At 44.5% G+C, this 14,472-nt stretch overlaps 1 protein-coding gene across 5 annotated transcripts in view; it reads left to right on the top strand.

The window, feature by feature from the left end:
• The window catches only part of LOC5505913 (titin-like), a 29,542-nt gene extending 16,141 nt beyond the window's left edge, over positions 1 to 13,401 (top strand). For 4 of the 5 annotated variants that reach the window (XM_048731812.1, XM_048731810.1, XM_048731811.1 and 1 more), the window contains 3 exons: positions 136 to 9,997; positions 10,539 to 11,066; positions 12,003 to 13,401. In XM_048731812.1, coding sequence (XP_048587769.1) covers positions 136 to 9,997; positions 10,539 to 11,066; positions 12,003 to 12,445 — 10,833 coding nt within the window. In that variant the 3' untranslated portion in view covers positions 12,446 to 13,401. The other variant, XM_048731813.1, reaches the window with a different exon arrangement.
• The last annotated feature ends 1,071 nt before the right edge of the window (positions 13,402 to 14,472 follow it).

The raw sequence follows: 14,472 nt of genomic DNA, 5'->3' as shown, positions 1-14,472 counted from the left end.
GCTCCACGTGAGACTCCAATTCCAGTCGTACCATTTTGATTTAACATTTGCTCACCACCGCGTTTTTAAACTATAACTGCTTTGTATGTCATTGAGTTTCGCACAGCTCTCCAATGTTGCCTTTTATTGTTTCAGGAGGAAGAAGATGAGGTTAGCTTGGAGACCGTCTCGGAAGCGGAAGAAGGTCTACTTGACGAGGCCGATGAGTACGCGATGGACCACCATGTCACCGCTTACACCTACGAGCAAGATTACTTAGCTGAGCAACATGAAAGAAAGACTATCGAAATTATGGAAGCGAAGGCTACGGATATTTGCGTTCCTCAGACCATCGACAGAAATTCTATGGTTCAGGAATATTTGGACAATATTAAGGAAGTAGAGCTAGTTCCAATGGAAAGAGATACTCCTGATGAAATACGTATCGAGGGAGATGTTGATATAGATACGGGTGAAAATGTATACCTAAAACATGTGGAGGGTAAAGAACATCTAGGGCATCCCTGTGACGAGGAGGAACTTCTTGAAACTAGAAATGTACGGGAGGATAAGGAACTTGATGATAATGAAATGGTGCAATATCTAGAAAAAACTGATGTTATTACGGATACTGTGCGTGATGAAATAGCTATTCAAGAAATGCATGAGACTAGGGATGTTATTAAATTGGAGGGGGACTCGAAATCTGAGAAAAGACAACCTCTAATGGAAGAGGAAGTGGCAACCGTTCGACCTCAATTGGAAGAGGATGTTGAAAAAGTCAAAAAAGAGCAACCTCAACCGGAAGAGGAATTCAAAACAGAGCAACCTCAACCGGAAGAGAAATTCAAAACAGAGCAACCTCAACCGAAAGAGGAAGTCAAAATAGAGCAACCTCAACCGGAAGAGGAGTTCAAAATAGAGCAACCTCAACCGAAAGAGGAAGTCAAAATAGAGCAACCACAACCGGAAGAGGAATTCAAAATAGAGCAACCTCAACCAAAAGAGGTGGTCAAAATAGAGCAACCTCAGCCGGAAGAGGAAGTCAGAATAGAGCAACCTCAACCGAAAGAGGAAGTCAAAATAGAGCAACCTCAGCCGAAAGAGGAAGTCAGAATAGAACAACCTCAACCGGAGGAGGAAGTCAAAATAGAGCAACCTCAGCCGAAAGAGGAAGTCAGAATAGAGCAACCTCAACCGGAAGAGGAAGTCAGAATAGAGCAACCTCAACTGGAAGAGGTGACGCATACAGAGCATCTTCGACCGGAAAAGGAACCGGTTCTTGAGGAGTGGTCTGATGAAGAATTAGAAACTATAACTGTTTTAGAAATTAATAGAGACAAAAAGGTTTCACATATTATGAAAAGACTTACTAAGCAATTACAACTTGTTCCAGTTGACGAAAAGCCTAAAAGTAAACCAAGTGAAATTTCTGCTTTTACGGAATCCGAGGAAAAGTTATTAACTCTGCTATATGCTCCACCTGAACGGCAAAGATCGACGCGTAGTGAACCCCTAGCTTGCGAAGAAGAAATTCAAGCAACGGTGAAACCGACAGTTGAGACTGAGTTAAGCTGGGACGAAATGTTTGAAAGGCTTGACAGACCGCTGCAATGGGAGAAAGTAGATGACACAGAGGCTCCAGATACCAAAGGCGATAAAGAGCTGCCCAAGGTTCAAGATGACGTTCTTGTACTACATGAGTCTGTGAATGCCGAGGTGCACAAAATAGTGGAACATGATAAATCAGAGATATACATGGATACAGCTATGGAAGCAGAGGAGGAACCAATGGGAGAGAGAGTGATGGAAAGCGAAGAAAGGAGATATAAGAAAGGTCAAGACGAAGCAGAAGATGAACTTAAGGAAGAAAGAGGATTGGTAAGCAAGGAAGAGGAGTCTAAAGTTCACGAAGAGAGCCCTACAGAAGCAGAAGAAGAAGAGGAGGAGGTTGCTGAGGATAATCATAGTACTGATGACGAATGCGGGGAGTACAACGTTCTCCAGGAATCTGAGGAAAGCCCTGACAAGCTTGAAGAGAGTGAAGAGGAGCGGTCAAGTGGCTCAGACGGGGAGCGCGGTTCATATACTGTTAATCAAGTCGATGGGGAAGAAGAGGAGGAAGAAGAAGAGGAGGAGGAAGAAGACAGTTATGAGGATGAATACACAGAAATTCTCCAGCGCCGTAGAGTAGTCAGCTTCAATGAGGAAGTGACTGTGCAGGAGGCTTTCTACCCCGAGCCTTATGAAGTATGCGAGGAAGGCTCTGACGAGTGCGAGGAAGAACTAACACAGGAATTCGAGGAGCCGGGTGAAGCAACAGTGAAGGACTTGCAACCAGAATCAGCAGGAAGTCCTCTTTGCTTTGCACATGAGGCAGATAACGGCGCTGTTCAGGATACATGTGAACCTGTGGACGAGATTACTGAACATGGCAGAGCAGAGAGCATCGATGAAGTGACGCCAGCGACATACGAACCGGAACTCAACGGAGTCAAATCAAAAGTTCATGTCTGCAGTGAGTTTCTAGAGTCACCAGCTGAAGATGTAAAGACGGATTTCGAGGCTACGAGTTTAGAAGCTGAAGTCTTTGAAGAGTATAAACCTACTGCTAAGGATGTAAAGGAGTCTGCTAGTTCGACGGTTCATTTGGCTGCTGACATTGAAATTTCTCCAACTGAAATGAAAGCTGAGGAAGAAGCTACCTCGTTTGACGCGTATGACAGCTACGAGGATCTTTCTTCGTCCGCATCATCATTGCCTCTTCAGAAGCCTTCGAGCTTTAGTGTAGCCGCTGAGATACAAGAAATCAGCCAGGAGGGACTCGTGGAGGATGTACATCCATCTCAGGTTGATGACTTTGAAGAGCAGCAGCCTACGGTTATTCACAGTACTACGCAATCTACCGTTTGCGTCACAACTGAAATGACAAACCGTGAGGTTGTTGAACAGGTAGAAGGACGACCTGCCTCCATCGCCTTTGACGATTTGGTCAACGTAGAAGCAGATGAGGAGTACAATGCGAGGGAAATACAGGTGAAAAATGATTCTAGTGTGCTGCACATATCCCACGAAGTCTCTGATATCACAGCAGATGAGACTTGTAAAGAACCCTCTGAGAATGCTACTGATGCTGCTGAAGACTTAATCCAAGACGAAGTATCTTCTGTTGTTGAACTCTCCTCTGAAGAAACCAAGTCCTTCGGTGTTTCTGAAGGGTTAGAAGAGAACGAGCAGAAAGTTGAAGTTGCTGAGGAGAGCAGGAGTGAAGCCGAAGAGGTTTCGGATGAGGCTTTTTCAGTTGTTGAACTTCGTACAGAAGCATCGGCATCGCTCGGGATTTCTGAAGAGGCAAAAGAAGCAAAAGAGGAGATGGCAGAAATCGAAAAAGCTAGTCAAATTGATCAAGCTGAAGATTTCCCGAATGAGGATGAAGTCCCTGCGGTCATTGATCTTTTGCCTGAAAATTCATCCGCTTTCGGGATTTCGGAGGAGAAAATAGACGGCATTCAAGAAGCGAAGGAAAGTGAAGAAATAGTCAGTTCAGGAGAAACTGAGGAAATTGAAGACGAAGACACTCCTGTTGTTGTTGACATTTTGTCAGAGGACACCTCAGCACTTGGGATCTCTGAAGAGAGAGACGAAGAGGAAATAGAGCAACAGAAGAAAGTTGTAGTAGCAGAAGTAACAGAGGTCGAAGAAGAAGAAGAAGAGGTCCTGGCCGTCGCTCAAGTCTCTTCAGAAGACACTACAGCACTTGGAATCTGTGAGGAAAGAAAGGAATCCGAAGAAGTAGTTGACATCCAGGACTCGGTTGAATCTGAAGAAAAGGAGGTTGAAGAGGTGCCTACTGTTGCTGAGATTCCGCCAGAGGACACCTTTGCACTTGGAATCTCCGCGGAAATAGAGCAAGAGACTGAGGAAACTGTAGAGGAACACGAAGAAGTTGTCGAGTCGGAAGAAGTTGAGGAAGAAGAGGCACCTGCTGTTGTTGTAGCTCTTTCAGAAGAAGCCTCGGCACTGGGAATCTCCGAAGAAATAGAGAAAGAGACTGAGGAAACAGTAGAGCAACATGAAGAAGTTGTCGAGTCGGAAGCAGGTGAGAAAGTTGAGGAAGAAGAGGTACCAGCTGTTGTTGTAGCTCTTTCAGAAGAAGCCTCGGCACTGGGAATCTCCGAAGAAATAGAGAAAGAGACTGAGGAAACAGTAGAGGAACATGAAGAAGATTTCGAGTCAGAAGAAGGTGAGGAAGTTGAGGAAGAAGAAGCACCTGCTGTTGTTGTAGCTCTTTCAGAAAAAGCCTCGGTACTGGGAATCTCCGAAGAAAGAGAGGAGACTGAAGAAACAGTAGAGGAACATGAAGAAGTTGTGGAGTCGGAAGAAGGTAAGAAAGTTGAGGAAGAAGGGGTACCTACCGTTGCTGGAGCTCCGTCAGAAGAAGCCTCGGCACTTGGAATCTCAGAGGAAAGAGAACAAGAGACCGAAGAACTCGAAGAGCACAAGGAAGTAGTTGAATCTGAAGAAACTGAAATGGCCGAGGAGGAAGAGGTTCCTGCTTTTGCTGATATTCCGTCAGAGGACACTGCAACACTTGGAATCACAGAAGAACGTGAAGTGAAGAGTGACGAAGTAGCTGAATGTGAAGAAGTATTCGAGTCTGAAAAGACTGAGTCATTTAACAACGAGGATACCTTTGCAGTCACAAACACTCCAGAACCTTTGCCTCAGCCGGTGCACATCACCGAAGAGACGAGAATCACTACTCACGAGTCGAAGAAACACGATGAGGACTTTGAGCAAGAAAAGTCTGTAACCGTGATCGAACATACAGCTATAACTGAAACAGCATATTTAAAGCCGATTTGTGTCGCGGACGCAGAGAGAGAAGATTCTTTGTTTATTGAAGATAAAACCGACAGAATTCCGATTGAAGAAACCAGAGAAATAGACGAGGAGGTCGCAAGTGCAAGTGAAAAAGACGAGGGGGTATATACTACTACCTTCATTGGAGGCATGGACGTGGAGGACAGTGAGTATGCAGTAAAGGAAGAACAGGAAATTTATAAGTTAGAGCATGTAGAAGATACCCAAGACGAAGCATTTAAAACCACTCATGAACGCGAACAGGTTGAACCCTCTCTCATAATCATTGCAGCGGAAGACACAAAAGAACACGAGCCAGCGGATTCAAGGGGAGAAGAAGAAACATTGGATATAGAAGTTGCCCATACTCTTGAAGAAGATCAAATGATTGTTGTCCAAGAAACAATTTCCGGGAGACCGTCATCACCTTTATGCATTGCGTCTGAGAAACTGAGAGAGAGCGGTAAGCTGCTAGTCGATGTGTCCACACCAGAAGGAAATTCTGCAGCTGAAGTTGAAGAGCATGAGCCCATTCAACAAGTCGTGCCTCTCCAGGAACCCGCCTTAATCAATATCATAGATGAAGAACAGTTGGAGAGTAACGAATTAGAAGATTCTTATGAGAAATTCGACAGCATCGTTGGCTTAGAAGAAGTAGCTGATACCCCTTTAGACGACGCCGGTGATCAAAGGGATTATATCAGCGAAGAAGAGCTAGAAGAAAAGGAAGAACTTTACCTAGAGTCGTTCGAAGCTAAAGAAGAGGAAGAGTGCAGTAGCGTGCACGTGCAAAAGAGCACTGCTGCCACCATTTACATCGCAGAGCGGGACGAACATGAAAATACTACCCAGGATGATCCCGAAGAGAGTTACGATAGTGAGGCAATAAGGGAGATAGAGGACGATCTCGCAGAGGCCCTTGTTGTTAAAAAAAGCTTTTCATCCACAGTCTATGATGCACCAGAGGAACAGGAAGATGAAATCGAGGATGAGCTTGAAGAGGAAGATTTTAAAGAGGAGGAAATCAATTTAGTTGAGTTTGACGATGAGGACCTGCTAACCACGCATAAGATCATAGAATATCGCGCTTCTCCTTTTGAGTTAGCCGACAAAAATGATGCTGACAATGAGCAATCATCACATGATGATGAAACTGAAGACAGTCCTAGGGAGGTTCTACCCGATTTTACTAGCCAACTAGATGAGGAGCTAAGTGACATTGAAGAGAAGCCTCTTGCTTGCTCGACACCTATTCGTGATGACTTAAGTGACGACGGTCGTCTCTTTATCGAAGAAAAAAAAAGTCAAGCAGAATTTGGAGAAGATTATGATGCTCTTGCCAAAATCGTTGGGCACGAGAGTTCGCCTGATGTATCCCACGTGTTACAGGAATCATCGGAGTTAAGTCATGACGAAGGTTTCCAGCAAGTTGAGGCTGATTTGGTTGCAACAAAAGCAGTAGCTGATGAATCTGGTGATTTTGCCGAGATGTCTTCTGAAAGTGTTGTAGAGGTAGTAAACCATGAGGAAGATATTACTGAGGACCGAAAAGATGTCGACGGCGCCTTGCAGCTGGAGGAGAGAGAACCAACGAAAGGTGAAGTTTCTGAGAAAAGAACAGAAACATATTCTTCTGATGATGGCTTCCGTACTACTACCATTACTACTACCACAGTGAAGACGACGAGGAGGATTATTTCAACAACAATGGACAAAAAAGGGCCTCTGGATACAGACGAGCCTTCAGTCGAATCGTCTCCATCGCAGAGAGACGACCTATACACCTATGATTCCCCTCTTAGTCCGCCGCCCGTCATCACAGCCACCGAATTCGTTGCAGATGAAGAGAAAGAAGGCTCAGATGAGGAGTACATTCCACATTTTGAAACTCCTCGGATATACTTCCAAGCTGATAAAGAGGTGCTGGTAGATACATCAGTGGAGGAGCATGCTACTCTAGAAGGCGAAGCCGAGGATATTGAAGAGAAACCTGTACCAGACGTTGAGCCCCCATCTGTATTCTCTGAATCTTCCGAGACGTCAACAGTTCAAGAGGTTTTTGTACCGCTGCGAGATCACAGCGAAAAAGATCGCGAAGAGACTACTGTTATATCGAAGTCTACGTTAATCCACAAAGTAAATGTCGACGCTACTGAGGTGCGTAGCCTGGAAGAGGATAGCGAAGAATATATAGAAGAACAAGAAGAAAAAGAGTTACTTGAAAGGAAAAGGCGAGCATCCGAGGAGGAGCTGATGCAAGGAGAGATTGAGGTTAAAAGTGACGAACAAGAGATTTCAGAATCTTCGACAGGCGATGTTCAGTTTTACCCTAGACCTCTTATCCACAAGAAAGCAGCTACAGTTGAGAGTGAAGAAGAACGTGTCTATACTGAAGCGACAGAGCACTTAGTGGAAGATGAGGCCAAGCTGGACAGCTCACTTGAGAGTCGATCATTTGAAGAAGAAGTCGAAGAGATGGAGGTTGATGAAGCCCTTTCCGAGTCGGCGTTCAGAGCGCAAAGTCCACGAGAGACAGCTAGTCCGCCTGACCTAAAGAAAGACGAAGAAGACAAGGCCGTTATTGCGGCCATGCCGAGTCCTATCACTGAACCCGAAAGAAAGGTTTACAAAGAGGAATTACCGTCTTATGAGTCCGCACCCGACAAAATGGACAATGGTCAGGAGGAAATGCTCGATGAAATTGAGGCTGCAACCGCGGAAAAAACTGCTGATGCTGATGTCTTTAAAACAAAAGAACTACCCGTAGAAGAGTTACAAGAGGAAGTAGAAGTCGAACACGTGGATGACAAAATACTTAGCGACCATGATGATAAGACGCCGGCATCGGAAGATATTGATAACTACGACGAACATGAAACCCACCAGAAAGATTCTGAAGATGAGCACTCTGAAGATGAACCTGGAGTGATTATCACTGGAGTATTTTTAGAAGAAGTTGAGGTAAAAAGATTATTGGAAGGAGAAAGAGAAGATGGCCCCAGTTGTGAAGAGGTAGATGAGGAAAAGGATATTAGTGAAGAAGAGCTTCTTGAGGAAGTTGAGGTACAGCGGGTAGAAGAAGGTGCTTCGCACGATCTCGAAGATGTCCCGGCTTTGAAAGAAAGCTATGAAGAAGAAGTTGAGGTTATGGCTGTTGGCTTGAAACACGAGGAAAGAGTAAATGACGAAGAAATAAAAGAAAAAGATGAGAAGATCCACCTTGATGAGGAAAATATAATCCAGGATCTAGAAGAAACATTCGAGGAAGAACTAGAAGTAAGTGCGGTGGAAACAAGTAAAAATGAAGATGAACGCCGTGGTAAACACGATGAAGCAGAGGAGCCTGAAAGGTTCGGAGAAGAAGTAGAAATAGTGGCAATTCCAACGAGCCATGACGAACATCATCTCGAGGAGGGTGTTGCTGACCGTGAGGCGAGCGATTCTGACTACTACGAAGAGGAGGTAGACGTAGCTGCGGTATCAAACAAAGAAGAGCAGCACGGCGAAGACAAAGAAGAGGACACGTTACAAGCAGAACCGGTTGGCGATGGAGAACCTGACAACGAGCAACCTCGTGAAGGAGAGCCAGTAGAGGCAGAACATATCTATGATGACAACAATAACAGCAACGAGGAAGTACCCAGATATTATGTGGACTTCTCTCCAAGTGGTAGCTTCGAGCGGGACTCTGGAGCAAGTGAAGAAGGCGAAAGCTATCCGGAAGTGTACCATCAGGGGCAGCCGTTAGAAGAAGACATGGAGGAGTTTATCTTGGTAAAATACGGAGAGCGTTATGGGTCATCTGAGGAGGAGGAAGAGGACGAAGACTTATTAGATCATCGAGAAATGTATGTCATTCCCGAGGAAGATCCCGATGATCCGAATCACCATCATCATCACCAGCAAACTCAGCAACATGATGACAACGAAGAAGAAGTCCTCTACTACGATCAAGGCTTCGATAACCCTGCCCTTGAGGATATATGCGAGGAGGAAGAAGAGGAAAAAGATGTGGACGAATCTGTTGATGATAAAGACTTTGAAGAACGGCGTCAACTCGAGGAGTACGAGAGGCTGGAATCATTCGTGTTGTTGGAGGAAAAACTAAGTCAAGTTGAGTCTGATGAGAGTATGGAAGAGCTCACAAGTGGAAGTAATAGATACTCCAGTGAGGGTACCTTGAATGACGAAGAGCTTGATGAGACAATGACATCCGGCGCGTTAAAAGAGGAACTCCAGGGAGATCAGGAGAAAGAAGATGAATATGTTAGTGACGACCAACATGTTGAAGGAGATAGCGAAGAGTCGCACGTTTGCAAGGGTACCTTATCCATTATCTTGAAAGAGGACCATCAGGTTGAACAAGGGGAAGAAAAGGAGACCGAAGAACGCCACGAATTTGAGAAGGAAGAAGAGGTAAACCATCGGGAGATAGAGGAATTTAAAAACCAAAATGTGGGCGTTGAACCGTTTGGGACCGTTATTACCGAGTACTCGACACACGATACAGAGGACGGGGGAGTCATGAGCAAGATGGTGACAAACCAAACCAGGATGGAAGCCTTTGAGGATGTCCACACGAGTGATGATGGCACTGTTACATCAACATCCAGGAGGGTTGTTAAACAAAGTGTGGTGACTTCCAGAAGTGTTACCACCTCGTCCACTTTACAGGGCTTCCCTCCGGAAATGCGATTGGAAGAAATGCAACCGCAGATGAGATTACAGCAATATCCAGGGGAAATGGAAACGGTAACCTATGAGGTAACACCGGAAGAGAGAGTGACCAGAAGGGTTGTAACTACTAAGACTTATGCTAATAGTACTGCAGTTCATGAGTTCCCACCAGAAATGAAAGTTGTTGAGCTACCACCAGAAATTGAAGAGATGACACCTGAGGAAACAGAAGATGTGAATGAAAACCGAATCAAACCAGGCGACGAAAAAATCCCGAGCATGCGCACTGAGATCAAGAGCAGGGTGACCGGAAGTGAACATGAAGAACTGTCAGAATTTCGGAAGCTGAAGCATCTAAAAGGTCACGTGAGATCCGTTGAGTCGGAGAGCGAGGGTCACTGTTCTGAAGTCAGCTCCACGACGTCATCGGCTGAAGATCATTCAAGCGAAGATCACGGCTCGGACGAACACTTGTCGGGTAAATCATACATGTCCATACACTCATATCACACGTACGCACAAAAGATTTAGATTTTTAACCTATCGAGTGAACCACGAACATAATCGAGGAACTCCTTTCCTGAGTGATTTACGAACATACCCTAGTACCACTGAGTCACATACACGAGACGTATAATAACAAACCAGATTTAGTGTAACCTACACAACTAAAAAGTGGGTAATAGCAACACATGTCTAAGGTATTTATTTACAAAATGTGAAGAGTCCTTATCTTCCTTGATCTGTTTGCGGGAGAAACGTTAGTGTGACGCGCGCTACTGGGTACCATGACAAAGCTTTGAAAAAGTCAATAAGCATGAACCTCATAATTTGGAAGTTTCTGATAAAAACTATAGCATTCCTTAGCCACGCTGATTGAATTTCATAACAATTAGTTATCAACGGTAGCGCGCATCGCACTGTAGAGCAGAAAACAGTATTATTATATTAAACATCAAAGACATCATTGGAGCTATCCACTAACTAAGTCTTTCCTGTTTGATTCACTCGGTCATTAGGTCTGGACGACTTTGAAAGAGATTGTTTTCGTCAGCACAACATCTACCGACACCAGCACAGGGCGTGCAGGCTACTGTGGTCAGCCGACCTTGCATCGGACGCGGCAGAATGGGCCGAGCACCTGGCCAGTACGAATAGACTCGAGCACAGTCCTCAGAAGGAATGCGGTGAGAACCTCGCATGCGCAGGCGGGTATGATCTTCGCGGTGACAAGGCGGCCGAGATGTGGTATGATGAAGTCAAAGATTATAACTTCGAAACCCTGGCTTACAATGCAAAGTGCGGGCACTTCACGCAACTCGTGTGGCGAGGGACCAAAGAGATCGGGGTCGCCAAGAGGGTCTCTGCTGACGGGACGCAATTCGTGGTCGCGAGGTATCACCCGCCTGGAAATGTCCTCGGGGAGTTTAAGGAGAATATCAAGCGTGCGAAGGGACAAAGGGCAAGTGTGAGGAAAAGGCGGAGATCAAGTGCGAGACGACGGTCGAGTCAGTCCTCAGAGGTGGATGATATTGTGTATCAGAGGGGTAAGTACTTTAAGTCTGCCTGTTGGGATAAGAATTGTGATGGGTTGCCATAATTTATATGAACATAAGGTAATGACAAGATGCAACTAAGACAGAGATCTAAGAACGTGACCCAAGGGTTATACGAGCGCTATTAGACTGACCCGATAGTCTTTATGTTCTATTACTGTGTCTATTAAGGATAAGAAATATTGAGTAATAATTATGTTTGCTTTCCCTCTCAAGGCCCTAGCTTCGAACTCATTACCTGGCGGAGTTTCAATATAAGCGTCTCCCTTAGTGAAGCAGGTCTACGATTAGTCGTGTGTGTTTTAGGGCTAATTGTACTTTTGTTCTCAATAATTCATTCATTTTATTAGAAATCCTGCGAGTACCCTGTTACCCTGCACAACTAACCTCCTTTAACTTCTGACACCAAAAAATCGTGAAAGCTTTTAACTGTGAGGTCGTGTTTGAAAGGCTTTGATTGTGGATGAGAGGGAAACTAAAACGACGTGCAATAACGACGGCAACATCTCACGAAGCGGTGTACTCTGAAGGAACGTACCCGGGTTTTTTAAGAGGTTCCCAGTTACTGGTTCTCTTTCCCTTTGTTGACGAGAAATGAGGGGCTCCGTTGTGCTGTGTCCCATTCTCTGTACTTCAGCTATAAGGGGTCAAGAACACTTCTCCAGGGTACACCCTTGTTTAACACAACGCCAAACGTGCTATGTTAAAAAAACACAGACAGATTTAACAGCTATGACACATACATTGTTGTCATATTATTATGACGATAACATGTTAAAACAGATGCTACATAATGAGCGTAACGATAATCTCGTTAACAAGGACTGTAACATCTTAATGACAGCACCTTGACTTGTGTGACTGTGAGAAATCGTGGCTAACCTCTTACCGTACGCGCATGCGAGCTAACCCTTCCTCTGCTTTCAGAGAAGTTCAAAAGCGAGTGTGTAATAAGTCATAACTACTACCGCTCACTGCACGACGCACCGCCCCTCAACTGGTCCCCCATGCTGGCCGCCGAGGCCCAAAACTGGGCAGAGAAGCTGGCACGTAGCGGTTCCTTCAGGCGGAGCGGAGACAAGGACCGAGGCGAGAACCTCGCCTTCGCATTCGGCCTGGAGCTGTCCGGCAGGGACGCAGTGGACACGTGGTACGAAGAGCTGATCGATTATGACTACGAGTACCCCGGCTTCACCTCCCACACCGGGAACTTCTCCCAGTTGGTATGGGTGGGGTCACAGGAGTTCGGGATGGGTAAGGCGGTAGGAGAGGATGGGTCGTGCGTCGTGGTAGGCAGGTACTATCCTCCGGGCAACATCGTGGGACAGTTTCAGGAAAACGTCAAGCCAAAAGGGGCAGGTTACCTTTAAAAAGCATGTGCGTTAACAAAGCGTAGACTCAATAAAAGAATATAGTGTGTAAAGCAGATCACTTTTAGTAGACTATGACTTCATCGACTAAAGTACACGTGCTAAGAAATTATTACATTGGTTAGTGATGTTCCATGCGCATGCGCAGTGGTAAGGCGTGTGTGAGAAGATTATAAACCCACAAAAAAAAATACGACAAAAGAATTGACCTCGATCTCGAAATAGAGATGTTGCCCCCTTAAAAGGTCATTAATGCAGTCGTAAAGTTAATTTATTGAGTTCTCTAAGAAATATACTATGTGAATGAACGTAACACACAAAATATACTTTTAATCTTAGGATTAGAATAAAGTTATGCGCTGAATTGTTTTATAGGCAAAAATATTTTATCATTTCAAAGAAGAAAAATCAGGAAGTAACTGAATGTAAAACAATTTTTGTCAGTAAGAATATGTGAAAAATAAATAGGTATTTTAATTCAATACAAAGAGAAGTGTTTTATCTATACTGCGAATAATAGTGCGCATTATATAAATAAAGCAACTTTTCTTTTAGTCATGTGTACGCTTACATGAAAAACGTCAAGTGTTTTAGGGAAACCTAGGACGTGCACAATAAAACATTAGTTAAAGAAAAAAACGCTCCAATATGGGAGAAATTATCAACAATGCAAGAAGATATCTGTGAAAACCTAGGAATAAAATATATCTTAAAATCCATGTTGCTAAAGTATCATAGATGCTGTTGTTGTTGTTGTTGTTATTGACATTCATTCTTTTGTTGCTGTAGTTAGATGGGAATTAACTTATTTGTACGGTGCCATCAGAATTTGTAAATACGAGTTTGTCATAATCATTTTATTCCTAGTTTTTCAAAGCTGTTGCTCTCAAGCCTTGTATGGGTTGTGTTACATTTGAAATGAATTAGTGCTGAAATTAAACACATATTGAAATCGATGGCTTTATGATGTTCATGTGTGCTGGGATGGTCTACTCCCGCAAAAAGCTTTCCCTTCTCTTTACATGCCCTCAGAGGCTTTCCCTTACCTTCACATGCCCTCAGAGGCTTTCCCTTACCTTTAAATGCCCTCAGAGCCGTAGCAGGCAAAGAAAGATTGGGGGGTGGGGGGGGGACAATAGAAACATTAAGAAAATATTTGGGGTTTGAGAGTTTTCATGACATGTGAGGTCCATCATAGAACAGGTTCATTGCAACCAATAATATACCCCCTTTATTGCCATCAGAATCTCCATCCCAGAATATATATTTTTTACTTTAAAGTAGGCGTGAACACAAACCTCGGCTCAGGCCACCCCACCAAAATGCAGGTCATTTCTGCAAATGGCCTAACTGCATAACTGCCCCCAAACCAAAACAAGTTGAACTTAGAAGTAGAGACAACACCCAAAGGAAACAGTGCCCCCCTTTTAAAATCCAAACACTTTCGACATCCCCCTTTAGACCTAGAAAATTTCTCGAGCCTTTCCCCCCAGTAGCCTCACGCCTCTCCCCCCCCCCCCCTCGGGATAATAAATGAACTTTCCCTAAATACATAGATCGTAGAGATGGAATTGTGATGAAGGGACTATGCTGAACATGCTCGAAGATCCAGCGTACTTTGCGGGGGCTCCCAAATGTCACCCCGCCGAGCGCCCGCAAAGAACGCTGGATCTTCCAGCATGCATGAAAAAATAATCAGACAATAAAGTTGCATGAGGTGTCCCGGTAAAAGAAGAAAAATCCTCTTCTTGTGATTGTTCGACTTGGATTTGTCGGTTCGTAGCCAGTTTTTTAACTCTATGTTGTTTAGGCCCGTAGGGTAGGGTAGGACTGGTAAGTCCGTTCTATTAAGATAATAATTAGTACCACCACGAGGTAGGACGAGCTACCGAACAGACAACGGTCCGCTTTATGAGTTAAACAACGAACCTCCCCGCTCAAAATCATACAAAGTTTTTGCCTCTAGCTAGTCACCCTGTGCTTATCTTTCCGTTTTGGGAACTGAGACCATCTCGTTCCCAGTCTAC

Source organism: Nematostella vectensis, chromosome 8 (assembly GCF_932526225.1).
Source record: "Nematostella vectensis chromosome 8, jaNemVect1.1, whole genome shotgun sequence".
In the NCBI taxonomy this organism is placed as follows: Eukaryota; Metazoa; Cnidaria; class Anthozoa; order Actiniaria; family Edwardsiidae; genus Nematostella; species Nematostella vectensis.
The sequence above is the reverse complement of the archived record's forward strand: the minus strand, read 5'-3'. Positions and strand labels throughout refer to the sequence as shown.